General features: G+C 43.3%; 1 protein-coding gene across 1 annotated transcript in view; it reads right to left on the reverse strand.

Moving 5' to 3' along the window:
• Positions 1-9123: 9123 nt before the first annotated feature.
• LOC144775458 (tumor necrosis factor ligand superfamily member 6-like) overlaps positions 9124-19094 on the reverse strand; it is a 48454-nt gene continuing 38483 nt past the window's right edge. Inside the window, exons 3-4 of the mRNA XM_078659229.1 lie at positions 15586-15639; positions 9124-9778 (exon numbers count right to left, since the gene is read on the reverse strand). Coding sequence (XP_078515355.1) covers positions 9384-9778; positions 15586-15639 — 449 coding nt within the window. The 3' untranslated portion in view covers positions 9124-9383. The remainder of the gene's footprint in view (positions 9779-15585; positions 15640-19094) is intronic.

The raw sequence follows: 19094 nt of genomic DNA on the forward strand, positions 1-19094 counted from the left end.
CCAAATCCAATCCCCGACCGTGGGTTTTCTCTTCTTCCCCCAACATAAAGCTATCTGTCGTTTGGCAAATAACAATAACAGCGCATGCAATTTGCGTTTTTTAACATGTGTGTTCTATAGCAGCGAGGTATAAATTTAAAGTGAATCAGCCGAAATTTATAGTTAGGCAATAGCTCCGTCATCTGGGCATAGCAATATGACCATTGGTCATCAGAGAGAGGGGGAACCATCTCATTATTCCATTTAAGGTAAGCAGCAGAGACAGTCACAGGTGCATCATTCTGCATATGAGTATACAGTCTGGTAAATAGTTTGCTCGGCGATGGCGTAACCAGCAAATTTTCTAGAGCAGTCAGTGGGGTGGACTGGGATGGGAAATCTGCATGGAGCTCCCTACATGCTGCACGGAGTTTGGCATTGAATAGATAGAGGCTCGGAGCAAGCTAAGAGAAAGAAATACTGATCCCATTTGGGCAGCCAAGTGGAAACTTTCATGTTTCCCCAAACACCTTGTGTAATTAACCTTCAACCCTATACAGGACCTTGTGATTAGGATATCAAAGACAGAGATCAAAGGTCATGCCTTGGTTCTGGCAAATTGATTACTTAACATGAAGACTGGTGTTTCCTTTTCCTTTTCTGGATTGCAACAGTGGTGTAACAAAACTTGAGGGGGCCCCCTGCAAGGTACATGGAGCCCCTCCCCATCAGGACGCGGTCAGGAGCTCTCAAGTAAGGATACTGTGGTGATGGGGCCCCTGGAGTTTGGGCCCCCCCCCACGCCACATGGGCTGCGCGGGGCAATGTTACGCCTCTGGATTGCAAATTGAGGGAATTTTGTGGTGTGAGCCAAGTGGCAATCTTGCTGCGTTACAGGAAATAGCAGAAAGTATGAAAGGAAAGGTGACAGGATGTCAAATGTTTTGTAACAAAACAAAATTTAAATGTAAATTAATATTACAAACATTTCAAAATATATCAGCAGCAGAAAACGTTCAAATGAATCATTTTTTGTGATTCTGAAATGTGATGGAATCAGATTGTAATAGTACCAAAACTGAGCAAAACCTTATACTTTTATTATGTCATGCATGTGAATTTGTATATAAACAAGGAACAACGTTTCAACCAGTGGTCATTTAGAGGGCAAATACATAAAAAGGATTCAATCAATACGATAGGAAAGAATGAAGACCAACAGAATTGAGTAAAGAGAAGGTAAATTATTATTTGCAAGTAGTTAAATCAGCACCCAAAGGTTGGTGTGCACATATTGTGCTCGTGACAGTGAACGGCACAGTGACACAATAAGGTGAAAAAACAGCATGGACGGCACAACAAAAGTAATAGTACAGGAGACTTTGAGGTCAACAACACAATGGTGATCATGTACAAGGCACGTTTTGCTCGGGTTGACCGCAGTTATGCCTGAGGTTGCGCTGAGTGATCGACGGCGTGTTGACCTGTATGATTTTAGGTCATCATCAGGACTAGGTTACTTTAATCAGTTGGGTGCTGTATAAAGTTAAGGAGAACAAGAATGTGTCCCAAAAGTAGCCAAGAGGAGGTCATTTCAAAGAAAGCTACCTGTCATGGTCGTTGAGGGTCCAGCAGGACGAAAAATGAGATTTGGAGGGTCCTGGCTGGCCCTGCATGGAAGAAAAAAGAGAGTGCTCCAAGGAACGCAGGTATAGTCATTATGCTGGTCAAGTAAATCGCGTAGAAGGTATGTAGCAGGGTTAAAGGTCCAGAGGGCAGATGTCAATGGACCATGACTGGGGGGGGAAACCAAGTATGAGTATAGCTAAGGAGAGCGAGAGACCAAAGGATCGTGGAGAGTGTCGGTAAAGTGTACCTTGATGTGAGGTAAACTATTGGTATAATCGTGAACCTTGTTGGGGAACGTACGATGAGGGGATGAAGGTCCAGGTGGCAGGTGTCAATGGACCTTGACGGGAAAAAACAACAAGAAAGAGTTTGGGTAAGGCGAGGTGCGGGCGGAGAGGAGGCTGAAGGTAGAGCGTACGAGCGTACCCAGAGCTGAAGAACAGAGGCCTCGTTGTGAAGATACGGTCCTCGCAGGTACAGGAGTGAATTCAGCAGGGAAAAGTACCTGAAAGGGTGAATGAAGTGCCCCGTGTCAGAGCCCACGTCTATGGTGCATCTGGACATGCTGGTCACGTGATGTGAAGAAATGGGCCGTGTAAAAGGCTACACCGTTGGGTGCCCCTGGGGAACAGACGGAGGAAAGGACCCATAAGAAAGATGGCAGAATGCTTAAAAGGAATGCTAAGCAACACCGAAGTTGGTGACAGTGGTTATACATGTTATACAATATTCATGCATGCTTGAAAAGAGGCGCTGATTTGCATATACAACACCGAATTTGGTGACAGTGGTTATATACGTTATACAATATTTGTGCACTCTTGAAAAGAGGCGCAGATTTGCAAATAAACCCTACTAATTGATATTTGGCAATATTTGGGTGATTAATAGTAAACTCAAGTGAAGGATATGATAGGGCGGATTTACATACGCTTGTTCAATTTTTCAAATGCAATAACACTTGAATATATCAGATATAGGCAAAGCAGTAACGATAAATTGAATAAAATAAATTAAATAAAGACAAACCGGTGCACAATACAATATTAATTAGCAATAAACAGCACTACAGCATTAATTAAACGATGCCAAAAAAAGTGCTCAAGTTACATAGTGAAGGTAAAAGGGGTGGGGTGGGGTGGGGAAAAAGGGGAGGGGGAAAAGAAGAAAAAATGGGGGGTTGGTTTTGGGGGGTTGGGGAAACATGATATCTGCTCCAGAGTTCGTATGCAGCCAATCTGCTGAAACATGCCTGGTTGACCATTCTTCTGGTGTTCAGTGGGATCCACTTGAAAATCTTGCATAGCTTTCACAGGATGTGGAAGCATGATGAGGAGACAGCATTGAATAGTCTGCTCATGGAGAGGTTGGTGTCCAGGATGATCATGAGGTTCTTGGCATGGCCCGCAGGGGTGGGTGGGGGTGAAGCTCGGAGGACTACCTAGAGGCATCTCAGGGGGAGTGGTTATTGTGGAATATTAGTACTTTGGTTTTGTCTGTGTTGAGCTTGAAACAGTTGTTTTTCATTCAAGCAGTGATGTTGCTCAAGCAGTTGGTGAAGTTTGCTCTGGTGGTGCTAGTTGAATTGGTAAGGGAGAGGATGAGCGGTGTCTCATCAATGTAGAATACTATGCTGATGCTGTGGACTAAGATGATTTCCACGAGGGGCGCCATGTAGACTTTGAAGAGTATTGGGCTGAGCGACGATCCTTTAGGGACTCCGCACATGAGTTTCTTGCTTTCAGAGGTGTAGGGGGAAGTCTAACTCATAGAGTTTTGTCCATGAGGAATGAGGATATCCACTTGAGAATCAGTCCGTAGATGTCCTGAAGCTTTCTGATGAGTGACTTGTGGGAGATTGTATCAAAAGTTGAGGAGAGGTCCAGGAGGATGAGTGTGGCTGTTTCTCTATGGTCGAGGATGCTTATGATGTAATTGGTGGCCACAATGATGGCTGTCTCTGTGATGTGGTTAGTGCAAAAGGCAGATTGAGAGCTGTCTAGAAGTTGATGGAGTTCTAGGTGGTCTACGACCTGGGTATTGGTGGCTTTTTCAATTACTTTAGCTGTAAAAGGCAGGAGCGAGATGGGTCTGCAGTTTCTGAGGGTTTTGGGGTCCGCTGTTGGTGACCTCAATAGGGCATTGACTTCTGCATTTCTCCAGCCAAGCAAGAAGATGGTGGTGGTTAATGGTGGGCAATGAACTCCGCTCCGCTAGCATAGATTTGCTAACTACACATTACATTGAACACACAGAATTCATGCAAAAACTGCAACTCCGATACTGTGTGAGTAAGTGTGGGAGTGAGCTACTGCACCCACAACCCTTTGATAAAACAACTTTACCTTTATATGCTAAAAAGCATATAACCAATTCACAAACGTGAGCTTGGAAAAATATCAGGCAACGAGATAGGTGATTATTTTGGCCCCCCCTAACCTAGGGAGAGGACCAAGCAGATGCATTGAACACAAAGAGCATATCATGCTGAACGATTCGGTGGTGGTCCCATCCTCCTAGGACCACCCCAAGCAAAGTTATGGGCAAAAATACAATGCTCACCAAAGGCCCAGCAAAGCATTATGGGTGAGATTCTAGAGTGCAGTGAATATTATAGTATTAGCTCTCAGCTGAGCCCGGAGAGCCCTGCCACTTGAGGAATGTTTTGATATTGGATACTATAATATTCACTGAACTCTAAATCTAGTCCCATAATGCTTTGCAGGGCCTTTGGGTGGGATTGTATTTTTGCCCATTACTGTGCTTGGGGTGGTCATAGGAGGATATGACCACCTCCGAATCGTTCAGCATGATGTGCTCTTTGTGTTCAAGGCATCTGCTTGGTTCTCTCCCTAGGTTAGGCAGGACCCCAAAATCATCACCTCTCTCACTGCTTGCTATATTTTCTTTTTCACTTTTGTGAGATGACTATATGCATTTTAGCATATAAAGATAGAGTTACTTGTTGTTTTACCAAAGGTATGTGAGGTTTCTGTTTTATTAATTGAGATGAGACGGAACAGAGTTACGAGCGGAGTTTCACGGGACGTGGGAGAGATGATGTTTCTTCCAAGGTTGCATACAAAGAGGGGGTATATATCTGAGGGGGCCCCCTGAGTGGATGGTATTCATTCGGAAAGCGCTTTTTTATTTGAAAGGGGCTTCGGAATGCTTAGCTGCTATTTGGCAATGGAGGAGGTGTCTGGCTAGTCAGGGGAGTTTGTATCAGTATGATGTGGGTCAAATGTGTTGTATATCTTGGCAATCTTCAGTACGAAGAAGTTGAGAGGTTGTTGCAGAGTTCTTAAGATGGGATGATGACTTTGGTGGCAGCTGTGGGATTGGAGAACTCCTTGACGATGGTGAAGAGTTCTTTTCCATTGCTGGAAATGGCTTCATGTCTGAGAATTAGGGCTATTTTTATTGCGCCTCATTGTTGTTGGTGGTAGAGGTTGAAGAAGGCTTTTTATGTGGATCTTGCGGTGGTGTTTTTGTCAAGTCTCCAACTTCTCTCAAATTGTTTGCAATAACGCTTGGACTACCAGAGGTTCTTCGTGTACCAGCTGGGTTGTTTGTTGTTTTTGTAGGTCTTGTTTCTGGTGGGAGTGGTGCGGTTGGAGCAGTCGATGAGCCATTCATTGAAGAGGTTGGTGTTAACATCGTAGCAGCAGTGTGGTTGGGTGGGCTTCCCTGTAGGGTTTTGGTTCAGTTTTCTTCTGATATTTTGCCCTAGTGTCTCGATGGTGCTTTGGGTTTTTCTGGTGGGGTGACTTGGTGGACAGGTATCTTGAAATGTATGATGTAGTGGTCTAACCATGTAAGCGGGTCATGTGGGTGTTGGGGATCCTGTTGTTGGAGCAGAAAATGTGGTTGAGGGTGTGGCCTGCTCTGTGGGTTGGTCCTTGGACAAGCTGGGTGAGGTGAAGGTGCCTGAGGCTGTCCAGGAGTGCCATGAGGTTAGCGCCTATGGTGCATTCCAGGTGGAATTTGAGGTCTCCGAGGAGGATGTAGTTGGTTGATCTAATGGTGGGGACAGCAATGAGGTCTGCGATTTGGTTTTAGAATTCTGCTTGGGGCCCAGGAGATGGTAGGCAAAGGTTCCAATAAGGGTGGTATTGAAGTCTGTATGTATTTCGAAGAGGAGGTTCCATGAGGCTGGTGTCCGAGTCCGTGGAGGGGAATAGTTGATTGTGTTTTTGTAGGTGTCCATGTGTCTTCCAGACCTGTTTGTGGGTTCGTTCCAAGTGTATGAATTTGTAGGTGGGCGGGATGGCTGCAGCGATGTTCAGGTTGGAGGCTGGGTTGAGCCATGTTTTGATCAGGAAGAGAAGATTGGGTGTTTTGCTGTTGAGAAGGTCCCAGATTTTGCTGGAATGTTTCCAGAGGGATCGGACGTTGAGGAGCATGGTCAACAGTGGTGGTAGTGGCAGGCATCAATTGTTTGGAGGTTGTGGTGTCAGCATCTGAGCTGACGCAGGTGAAATCATCACAATGGGTGCAGGAGAAAGTCCTACAGTAGAGCTGAGGAAAAGCAGCATGTTTGCTGTTGTGTGTTGTTGAGGTCGTGGAGGATGGTGGAGGAGTAATGGCAGCATTTGTTGCCTTCAGTGGCAGCTGTGGTTGAGGTGTTGTGTTGGATGGTCATGGGGCTAAGGTTCCTGATGCTGGGCTTTCCTGACGCAGACAGGTGCAGACGAACTTGCATTAAGTGCGCCTTTGGCTGGAAACACACTGCTCATCTACCATTCTTCTTCTGAATGGGTGTGGCTCATTTGCTGTACTTAGAGTAGCACTTGGGTTCTTCACAACACATATGACTTCATTGATGTAACTTTGATAGCAGCACCCAACTCTGAAAATTGGTCCAGCGCCACTGAGTCAAATTATTTTCATTTATCAGGGCCATTGGAATTATGCCATTTTGTGGCAGCTACATTGTCCACATAATTATTGACTGGTTGCATTTGCTACATAATTCATCATCTGCTGCATAATTTGTAGAGTTTAAAGAAACTGATCAACCATTACTAACAATGCAGCTACATGTGTTGTTGTGAGGTGGAAGACCTTTTGCAAAGATTGAATCATCATCTTTCAGTTGCCTGTTGCTATATTTGAGTGCTAAACTGGTAATAATCAGGTTAAACTGTCGCCCACTGTTAACATGAGTAACAAGAAATGGCAAAGTCAATAGGTCCTGCCTATTAGGCCAATTGGTTTTGCCAATCTTTTTAAACCATGGTGCTGTGCCGCATGGCTATTTACAGAACAAAAGCTTGATTATGCAGTTCCCCCATCATTTTGTAGACACGCACATGCGTTCAACATGCATGAGTACACCAACAAACTGATGTGTATTTTTTGGTTTTATTTACATATCTGAGATTAATCGGTATATTAAAAGACAAGGGGCCCGATGTAGGTAAATCCCATTTACCGATTTTGAAGTACCGAATCCTACCGAATCGGTATTCAAAAATCGGTAAATGGGATGTAGGTCCCAACATCTGGATTCGTTACCGAATCCTTAACAATTCTTTAAATACCGATTCGGTAAATACCGAATCGGTAATGCCCATTCATTCCTATGGGCTTTGAAGCCCATAGGAATGATTAGGCATTACCGATTCGGTATTTACCGAATCGGTAATTAAAGAATTCACATGGGTGCAGGGGGTGTCACTTTGACACCCTCTAGCACCCCCAAAACGGGCATGTGTGCAATGTGGCACACAGACATGCCCTAAGGGCACGTCTGTCTGTCACATGGCACATGTGTACATGCACAGATGTGCATGTACACAGGAATCGGTTTTTTACCATGGATTTGTATTCCATGGTAAAATACCGATTCTGTAGGCCATGTGCTGATGGAACATTGGCTACCTACATTGCATTTTCGGTAGTTCTACCGAATCGTCATCATTACCGAATCGGTAAATATTACCGATTGGGTAACTTTACCGATTCGGAAATGATAACGAATCGGTAAAATTACCGAAAATGTGCCCCTACATCTCGATAGCCCTTTACCGATCGGAAACGGCCGAAAATCGGTATTTTCGGCCGATTCCGATCGGTAAAGGGCTACCTACATCGGGCCCAAGATGCTCAAAAGCACTTAAAGACATTTGTCACAAAATTTAAGAGAATGACTGGGTTGCGGATTGGAGGGGGGGGCTAATGGAGAAGCAACATGGTGGTGTGAGAAACAATTAACACAATTGAACAGCAAAAGAGACAACCATGGATGGAGGGGGCACTACAAGCACACAGAACTAAAAGAGCAAAATACAAGTGTGGTGAAGGGAAGCACATGGGTGAAAGTGAGTTACATGGAGGTGGGGAAAAAAGCACAAGAGAGAAATAGCTAGAAAACACATGCACTCTCATGGAGTGGAGAATGAAAAAGTTGTTCCCTAAAGGCAAGTAGTGGAAGCATAGAAGCAAACCAGTCAAAGATATAATAAAGAGGCTTTGCTCCCTGGAAGAGACAAACACATGATTGACTAGCATTGACATGACTAAGAAGTAGGACAACGACAGTGACTGTAAAGTCAATCATTGGTAAGCAATGGATGGGCTCCAAACCCTGGTATGTTCTTGGTAAGCTCACAATATATCCTGCGCAACCATACCGCTTATGCTATCTGGAAGGCTTGATCTAAAAATGACAAAAAATAATGAAGTAGTACTATCACACAATACAGTGCATTATATCGTATAATTTGTCTTTTCTTATCCATAATTTAGTCAAGCATGCTGCTAATGTGGTCCATCTTGTTGCATAATTCCCAGTGGACCTGCCATATGTACTTGCAAGCCCAAGCCATGTATCACTATTGACCTCTACAGCAGTATGCCATTTGTTGCAAGATTAATACAACCACAAGAAGCATCACTTTCTAGGACTATCCATGTTTAAACTAGGGGCCATATTTATCAAAGGTTTGTGTCGCCTTTGCACCACGCAACAGGGTGCAACATCTGTGCAGACCTTAAGATGCAATTTATCAAGCCAGGCAGGGCCTCCTTGCAAAGCCCTGAGTAGCTTGATAAATCCAGAGTAACACCACCCAGTGCAAATCGCTGTGCTTCGTTACTCTGCCCCAGGGAGGCATTCCATGGGTGGTGCGTGGGTGCTGCCACACAAAACCCATGGATATTGATACATTCCCAGATTTACCATAAGTGGTAGGCTTAGGGATGCACCTAAACTGATACGCATCCCCGGGGGAGGAATAACGAGGAGAAATATCTTAGCTTTTTCTCGTTTTTTCCTCTTTCTATGTGTTCTGCATGGTGCAAGGATGCCTGTGTTGGCGCTAGATAGCACATTGTGCCCAGTGCTGGGAAAAGTCAGGAATGCGCTGTATTGTGTCAAATACTGCACAGTCCTGCATTTTCCCTGTCACTTTACTTTTGCACAGCAACGTGGCTTGCTGCACTGCGTGACATATTAATAAAAATACCCCTAATTTCACTAGTTCAAGCGCAATATATGCACAAGCCTTTGAGTAAAGTAAAAATAATTCAGTTTTTTCAGCGTTGAGGTAAACAAAGCATTTTAAATGACAAAAGAGTTCCTCTTTTAAGGAAAACATACAAACCCAGACCTGTGTGCATGACAGAAATTAATTTACATGTTCCCTGCACAGAAAAAAAATTGTAACTACCAAACACTTACACTACTACAGTGAGAGTAACACACAGAAATGATATTATCCACTGTGAGGCCTTTGTCATGCTTTTTGACGCTGGCTTTGTAGTAATCTCTAAAGCTTATAAAGACCAAAGAAAGTCTTTTCTGCATCAAACATGACAACGGTGACATCAGAGACGTTGACGTACAGTTTGTCATCTTCCGTCAGCTGGAAAACCGCCCCCAGGTAGCTGTTGCGACTCCAGGTGTCGCTAATCATGCAGTTACTCGTCATCACACTATCCATAAGCACCAAGTCAAGGGGATATCGCGGGGTCCTTTTGTACACCACATGCTTCAGGTGTTTGTTTTTACACCCCTCGCCCCGAAAGAACACCTCGGAGTAGACGAAGTAAAGTCCATTTTTGCGGATGACAAGGCCCCCATCCTTGTACTGAACGCCAGCGGTGAAAGCTCCAAAGCTTGAGCTCTGCCACTGCAGCTGGGGAGACAGGATATCCTTTGTCCCTGAAACAAACATCGACAGTTGTGTAATTAGAGCAGCAGGCCCAACTGTAGCATGCAAGAGAACACTGCTATGTTAGCATTCAATGGCTCTTAGGTAGACCACTGCCTCCTTCGATCCCCTTCATTCAATCCTACCTTTTTTACCCAACAGCATTGAGACATAATGGTCCATAGTGACAATGATAACACCAAAACAAGTCCTAGAATACAACACTGAGCTTTTGTACCACAGAAGATTACCCTAGGTAAAACATTTAACTGTAAAATCTCCTGCAAGTAGCCCAGTGCCTGTTTGAAATTCACCCTGGAGACTTAGGGGCAGAGTGATCAATGATGTTCTTTCATAGTAAGGTTGAACTCCAAACAAATCTAGACAAGAGGACCTCACAAAGGCAAACCAAACTACCCAAATAATGAATGTTTGTTTCACCCAAGTCCAAGCTCAGAACTTACTCTTGCTACCAACTACTAGAACACACTTAGAAGCCATCTGATGAGGTAGAGTGGACAAGGGCTGCTTCTTACTTGCAGGACAGTAGCCCCACAAATAAGCTACTTAGCAAGTGTGTTGACTTGGTTGGAAGAGATGTGGCAGTTGTGTCATCTACTTACATTAGTCTAAGCAACATCTGTGTACATTTACATGGAGCACACCAAATCATGGTGACATATTCTATTTCTAACTTTTTATGACAGCATAATCTGGAATCAATCTTTCACCAAACGAATTATAGATTTAGTACCCTCACATAAATTTATGTAAACCTTTGAAAAATGTTATTGGTAGATACCACCATAAGGAGATTCTAATGATATAATTGGCCAGCAAATAGCAGAAACAAAACTAAGGAGCCAAATAGCAATTTATCTCTTTACAAAGGCTGCATCTAGCACACACCAGAGACATTACTGAGTTCACTTTTCACAAAAGGTATGGTAGTGGACTCAACTCTATAAAGGTTTGAGAGAGTTCCAAAGCCCTACAGAGTTCATTCTTGGAGATGGATGGAAATGCCTCACACACATTATTGCGGCATTCTTCATCACTAGCAATTTTGCCCTGTATTGGTTGGATAATACAAAGAAGATGCTCTTCTCTCAGGGGAGGATGATCATAAAAACATATTTTCTGAATTAAGGCAGGATACAGATGTTGCAATAAAACTAAGTTGGTGTAAAACGCAAAGCTATCTCTAGACTTTAGTGAAAATATTGCCAAAAAGCACAATGCACAAACTGTGGATATCTGGTCTCTTTGGATAAGGACAAAGTTATAAGTTTAGGCCAACCATGATGGAGCCGGGACAGTTACTCGGACCCATTTGGGCCTTCTGAACAGAGTACCTTAAATCCTGGTTTGCAGAGCATTTTGAGGATCCTCATAGAAGATGCGTCACACAGGTAAATTGATGTGTTGGTTCCAAGATGCGGCGAGCCTGTGATGTGAGGCTCTGTGTCATCATTAAGAATCCTTTTGATGATGCTAATGATGTGAAGCCCTCTGCTGAGGATGTGGCATGCAGTCAGGGCAATGCATCTGTTCCAAGGAGCTGCAAGACTGCAATGTGAAGTCTGGTGTCATCGTCGAGAGTGCCATTGTGAGGAATGAGAGGGCCTGCACCGAGGATGTGTTGCGCAGTGGCAGTTCCAAGGCATTGCGGGCTGCAGTGGTGATGCAGGTCTACGCAACAGGTCCAATCCACACAGCAGCGGAGATGCGTAGGTTCTACTTGGGGATGCGACAATTCAGCAGGATCCACAGAGGCTGGCAGAGCACCTTAAGCCCATTTCCAAAGGCCCAGAACTAGGGTGGCACCACTTGGAAGGGTAGACTCACAGATGAAAGAGTCCTGGTGTAAGTGCAAGGTTGTTGGAAGTCTGTTAAGTCCCTGAGGCTTCAGAACCGGAGGCCAGTAAACTAGCCCTTGGAGTCACTCTAGGCTCTGGGTTCAAGCGATGCAGGTTCAGTCCTTCTCACCCAGGCAAGAGGGCAGCAGGTAGCATGTCAGTACAGCAGGGCAGCCGTTTTTCAGAGCAGCTGTCCAGCAGAGTGGCAGTCCTTTCAACAGCACAGCAGTCCTTCCTGGCAAAGTATCCTCAGGTCCAGAAGTATACTGAAGAGGTGGTGTCTGAGGTCCAGTATTTATAACCAATTGTGCCTTTCAAGTGGGGAGAAGTTTCTAGAGGCATGCCTTTGAAGCCCAAAGTGGCCCTGCCTTCTTGGCCCTGGCTCCAGACTAACTACCGAGGGTTTGCAGCCCTTCTTGCGGAGTCAGGACACACTTTATTCAATTGTAATTGTGGCTAGGTCCAGCTACTCACTCTTATTGTGCTAGTGATGGCCCATCCATTCACACCTAAGTTCATGTTTGAGTGTGGCTGTCTAAGAGGAATAATCACAGTCCAACTGTCAACTACACCCAGTCATGTGACCCAGAGACAGGCCGCAGGCACCAAAAGGCTTAGGCAAGAAAATGGCAACTTTCTAAAAGTTCAATTTTCAGAATTGTAATTAAAAATCCAACTTCACCATAAGTTAGGATTTTTCGTTACAATTCTAATGACAACAAACATGTACTGTGGCCTGTTCATATTTGGAAATTACACTTATAAAGTGTAATACGGTAACTCCAGCATTGTCCTATGGGAGAGGTAGGAATTGCAGTGGTGAAAACTAATTTAAGAGTTTTTCACTACCAGGACATATAAAACGTAAAGGTCCTTGTCCTACCTTTTAAGTACATTGCACCCTGTCCTCTAGGCTTCCCAGGGCCTACCCTACGGGTGACTAATATGTTTTAACCCCTTCGATGCTCATGACGGAACGGTTCCGTCATGAGCTACGGTTGAGCTGTGCTCATGACGGAACCGTTCCGTCATGACCACGCCCGTTTTTATTAGGGCACAGCACCGGAGGGGGAATCGCGGTCGCGCTGAAAAGGTTAAAAAGGAAGGTTTGGGCTTAGCAAAGGGTTTACTTTGCCAGGTCGACATGGCAGTTTAAAACTGCACAGACAGGCCACAATGGCAGCCTGAGGCATGCTTAAAGTGCTACTTGAGTGGGTGGCACAATAAACACTGCAGGGCTTCTAGTAGCTTTTATTTACAGGACCTGTGCACAAGTAGTACCACTTTTCTAGGGATTTACAAGTGAATTAAATATGCCAATTAGGTATAAGTCAAACTAAAATGTGTTAAGGAGAGAGCACAAGTACTCTAGAACTGATTATCAGTGGTAAAGTGCACAGAGTCCTAAGGCTAGCAAGAAGGAAGTCAACAAAAACAGGAGATTTGAAGGCAATAAGTTAGGGGGAAACCACGCCAAGGATGCCAGGTCTAACATTAGGTCTTTGGGGCTCTCTCGACCCTCTATAACATTGTGTTCACTATCATACCTTTTGTGTGTTTGGCCGTTCGCAGCAGAAGCGAGGTAGTGCTCGCGACGGCCAACGGCCGACGGGAGCACGGAAGGGGTTAAGTATTTCAAAAACTACGAAAGTGTGTATTCTGAGTAAAGTTCTAATTTCATGCCACATTTACTGTAATTGCGTTGAACAGTTTTTGCTGTAGCAAAAAGCAAAAAATCCTATGGGACGTAAAATAGAAAAAGTCGGCCTCGTAGTTTTTCCACCCAGGACAGATCTGTACAAATCCTGACCGTAGGAAACATAGCTGAAATCATCATAACCACAGTCACTAATACCAGCTCTGTAACATTGATAGATGTTGAGAAATGATTGTAATATCCCTCAATTCTGCTCACCAGATCATGGCGTGAGCCAGCCTCATGAACAGGCAGAAGCACTATCAGCACTTTTTTTTGCTCGGGTTCTGCTTATTATATAGATTGGTTACTTTTCCCCAGTTCATTTACTTTACATGTCATTTTATTGTAATCATTGATTAATACAATAAACTGTATTACTACTATATGTAGGGCCCGATTCACAAAGGTAAACTGAGATGAAAGTCTAACTTTACGACTTTCAGTATACACAAAGGGCATTTAGATTTAGGAGTAGTAAAGTAAGACTTTTGTATTAGTTAAACTTAAGTTTTGGTCTTAAGTTTAACTGAGACCAAAAGTCTAACTTTACTACTCGTAAATGCCCTTTGTGACTACCTAAGTCATAAAGTTAGACTTTCATCCCAGTTTACCTTTGTGAATCGGGCCGTAATGTTTTTCTGTGCTCTTTACTTCGACTATAGGTCCATGGTTTTGAAACCTCTATTAATTAAGCATTTCCTGCATCATTGCAACGATGCTTTGCACTTTTTACAATCTTTAAATCATAGGTAACTGTTTTTACCACTTATGCCTATTTGAAGGTGGTGCTCAAGGCATAGAAATCACTTGGATGGTCTTCCATATAATTAGATCCACTTCAGTTTTGCTATTTTTATAGATCAGACATTTTAACGTCCTGCCATGTTTTTTGTATTTTGAGTTTTGTTGTGACAGATGTTGAATGCTTGGATCATCATATGCCGTGAGTTGTAGCATACTTTTACTGTTCTTGAGGCTTGCACCCTCACACAGAAGGCATAGGCAGGTTTTAATCTAGCGCTGATACTTGTACTAAATTCAGACTGCCCCCTGCCCGCATCTTGATTTTATCTCTGAGAGCTCTGCTTGAACGTGCTCCGTACTGAACTTGGAGACTGCAATTTGTTCGCACCATGATATTATGTCTCATTGTCCTGTTTGAATTTTCTCTGTTTTATCATGCTATGCTATTGTTGTTTGCATCTCATATCTGTATCTTACTTTTGTGGTCTATATTAATTTGACTGAATAAAGTTGATTGTGACTTTGACTTCAACTCTTACATGCTGCCCGGAGGAGGTGGGTGTCTCGGATGTGGGAATCCATGGCTACTTTGGATATCCATGTGGAGTTGCTGAAAGCATTATGTTTGCACAAACTAGTAGCCCCTGTTTTAATTGACCCCTTGCTTGCTTGTATCACTGATTAACACACCACCCTACTTCAATGTTTCTGATACCACATGGACATTAGTCCGATGATCTCCTATGTAAAGGGCACACAAGGCATTTGAAGGTAGGTTCTTTGACCTAGAAATAACAATAGTTCACCTATGGGTTTCTAACAAAACAGCCTTCTTATTGCTGATGAACAGTGTGTGCAGCAGCTGCTGCACAATGTTATTGACTTATTTGCCCATTCAGGAATGTATGTGAGAAGGAAAGTAGTCGGTGTCAAAAGAAATCAAAGACGAGCATTTTACTCTTGGGTAAAATGGGCTTAAACCCACTACAGTTTCAATGGCTACTGTTACTAGGCAATCCCGTCAACCCTGCAATCCAAGTTAGACATTTGGCATTCATCTTCTCTACATTTTCCTCCTACAGTGTCCATTTGAACGTGGTAACAAGAAAGTACTAGCCTGAGGGGGGATCACGCCTGGGCTACTAAAATTTTGGGTATATCGACTTCTTGATAAAGCCCTACAAAGAACCATGAGTGCAAAGCATGCAAGGTCTGACCCCATATTACCCACTCTATAACCCTTACACTAGCTGATTGTAGAAGAGGCTACTTTCTAGTGCTCTGTATGACCCACAAAGTGTTCTGGTTGTTGGTGTCACATTTTGGAAATACAAATGCTACATGTGGATTTTGCAGGACTGTTCTAGACCTCCTAAACTGCGATGAAGTTGTGGGTAACTTTAAGAAACATCCGAAGCAACCATATTTGGAGGTAAACTTGCCTCCCCTTGACTCTACTCCCTTCCCCACAATCTTCAATCAAATCTGCCACACTCACCACTGAGCTTAAACATACCTCTGAGATGGGCTGCAACCTCTTCTTTCTTCATGGCTTCAGTATTCCGGTCACCTGAATAGAAAATGTACTTTTTTACTACACATCTTTTCATAAGTAAACTTACTGGTTTCCTATAAGGAGGCACCTGTCAAAAGTTGTGAGAAAGTAGTGGTTATTTCTCGGCACATGTGATTGTGATGTTATCATTGGAGCAAATTTTGACATGGATCGGGTGAAGGAAGAAGATGGTTGTGGCTCAGGTTGGTCGCTAGGCCTGTCTTCTGCCATTTGGCCAGCTCATAGCATTCCTGGTCCACACTTGGCCATGTAGGGGGGAAGACATGTAGATTGGCCAACGAAGAGCTCAGAACAGGAGTCACACATGAGAAAGGATTGGCATATGTCTCTCTCCATCTCATGTTTACACAAATGACCACAAATCTCATTTTCCTGTTTGGGCCTCACTATGAGTGGCCATGATGAGGCTAAAAACTGCAGCTCGCATCCTCCTTGGAATTATTAGACTAGCTGTAACACCACAGAACTTTTTACTATCATGCAGATATTTTAACTATTGAAAGCAGCTGAAATCTCCAGGTGAAAGTCTGTCCCGAAATAATAAACTACCTGAGCATTGGAACCTAGAATGTCCATATCAATTACCATCACTATTCGCCATCGGAATTAATTGCCTTCAGGGCATTTATCCCTTCTTGCCAACATCTCCCAACGTGTTTTTGCCTGTGTGCCGCTTGAATGCTTTCTCACACTCTCCACCTTAACACGACTAAAATCCATGACTGTTACTAACATAGGCCACATAGACAGTCACTTCCGACACCACATGTCACACAGCTCTCAAACCTATTGAAAGAGCTATAACCACATGGATGCCAAAACAGGGTGACACAAGAAAGATGCCATGTCTAGGGCGCGGAATACCTCTTGTAGGACCTACAGAAATCCCCTTCTTTCCAACATCTCAGAACCCTCTATTTCCTGCCAGTTTGATATGCAGCTAAGAAATGGCAGAGTGCAACTGCACTTACTTCTCTTACCTACAGGGAAAATATTTTGTTGTGTACAGAAACCCCTTCGACTGTATTTTTGTCAATTTTGCTGAAGGTCCTTCTACTTTCTCACCGTGAAAACGCATTTATCTCTGCCTTTGACCGCTACTTGTCTTACATTTTCAAGGTGTAAAAGTACCTGAAAAAGTTAGGGGAATAACCAAAAACACTATTGATGTGTGTCACCTTTTACAGATGTCCTTATCCTGGAATAGCTACAGCCTGTACCTGTTAGAAGATTGTACCATGGAATACTGAGTACAAGAATATCTTGGCACACTGATATTGAGGGACAAAATATCGAAAGGTAAGTGCACAGAGCGAAGTATAGATTTACTACTCCTAACTCCACATCTATGTACCTTGATGATATATATATATATTTATATATATATATATATATATATATATATATATATATATATCTATGATCAATTAAACCAGATACGGCGTTAAGTATAGAAAATGTATACATATTTACCTTTCAATATTTTGTCCCCCGACATTCTGTTTACGATATTAGTGTCCCATGACATTCTGTAGTCGATTTTCAGGATTGACACCTGTTAGTGGATTTAGGACCTCATTAATTCTTGGCGTTAAGTATACTCCGTTGCAACAGAATTTTCTTTTGGAAAATTAAAAAAAAAACTGTTTAGTGCAGGGCTCCATCTTGGAAACAGAACCCTGCACCAAACACGAAAAGTCGGTTCTTGGCAATGCTTTATAAGAGACTGCCAGCTTGGTGGTCAGGCCCTGTAGTAGTCTTGGCTTGGTGCATGTAAAGTCCTCTGCCAGGTCAACAGAGATTACTCTGCCCACTGTCAAATTCAGGCTCTTAGTCACAAAAACAATTCTGCCAATGGGAGAAAGTTTAAGTGTTAGCAAACCATTTACGACTCCAAAACTCTAGATTCAATCTACGAATAGGAAAATATTTTTTTTCTGATGTGAATCCTGCTGTAAAAGCACCAAACTTACACTTAGGGCATAGAACATTTTGTGAATGGGTCCCATGGCCGTACTGCTGAATCCTTTCTATCTTTTCCTCTGAAATGAATGTACGACTTCTGTATAATGTTCTTCCTCAGATACAATTTTGATGTGGAAAATTACCAAGGCCTATTTTGCACAATATGAGTAATTTTATGAAGATGACATGCATTTCGGGTGAAAATAAATTGCCAATTTCACCCAGGGTTAGTTCTTTTGAGTGCCTCAGTCAGAGTAGCAAGGTATAAGTCAGTAACCATGATTAAAGAGCACTTGGGGTCATATTATCAAGATCCACGTTAACATTATCGCCAGTTTAGCGGCAGAAAACTGCCGCTAAAGCGGCGATAATGGGCTTGATAATATACCCTGGAGATTTCCAATAGAAGCCCATGTTCACACCAGAACATGGACTTCTATTGGAATTCTCAAGGGCATATAAATTATCAAGCCCATTATCGCCGCTTTAGCGGCAGTTTTCTGACGCTAATCCGGCAACAATTTTAACGCCGTTTTTGATAACATGCCCCGTTTTTTTGGCTTAATCCCGTTTTTCATGACAGACAGACAGCTGGCTGCAGATAACAGAAAGGGATATTATTATTCATTTTTATGGAGACCAATACCTCAGTATTAAGGTTTATTGATAAAAGAACTGCCTTAAAAAGCATGTGACCCATGGGGATCTTACTTATGGAAAAATAACACTCCAGGGTCAGTGGAGTCTCTGTGAGGCCTGTCTGTCCCTGCAAAAACTAATAATTGTAGTACTAAGAACCTGATTTAGAGTTTGGTGGAACAGTGCTCCATCACAAGTGTGACAAAAAGACTGTCTGCCCTATTACAAATGCATTATATCCTAATGCCTTTGCAAGAAGGAGGACAGACGTATTGTGTGAGTTATGACCTGTACCTTTTATGACGCATTCTGGCTAGAAGTGTGCACTTGCACTCAACCCACAAATCCTCAAGCCAGTAGGGTTGGGCCTGGAATTGCTGAGTCTTTGTGTTGCCCTTGAGTCACTCAAGGCGATGCAAGGAAAGGTCAAAGTGAGATTTACAAAGTCATGGAAGGGGCTTTTTGTGTCGCCTTGCGTGCCTTTGTAAAGAACTGTAACACAACACAGGGGCTTGCGCGCCATAACTTTACATTTCGAGATGGTAGGTACTCCACCCATGTAGCCAGGGTGTTTCCATGCATCCAACCATGAATTTGAGGAAATTCAAAATCTACACACGTTTGAATACCTGGAATTGTGCCAAATCAGTACACCTCCCAGAGGATGACATAACTAGGAGAAAAATATTTTTTTCATCGCAATTTTTTCTTCTATGTGTGATCCATTCTGCATCACGCATAGATAGAGATATATGCCTCTTTGGATTGTTTTTGTGCAGGCCCGTAGTGCAGGCACCCTTCCACTGTGGTGCCAGAGTGGCTGCTTTGGCGCTAGGCAGCACACA

Source organism: Lissotriton helveticus, chromosome 1_1 (genome assembly GCF_964261635.1).
Source record: "Lissotriton helveticus chromosome 1_1, aLisHel1.1, whole genome shotgun sequence".
Lineage (NCBI taxonomy): Eukaryota > Metazoa > Chordata > Amphibia > Caudata > Salamandridae > Lissotriton > Lissotriton helveticus.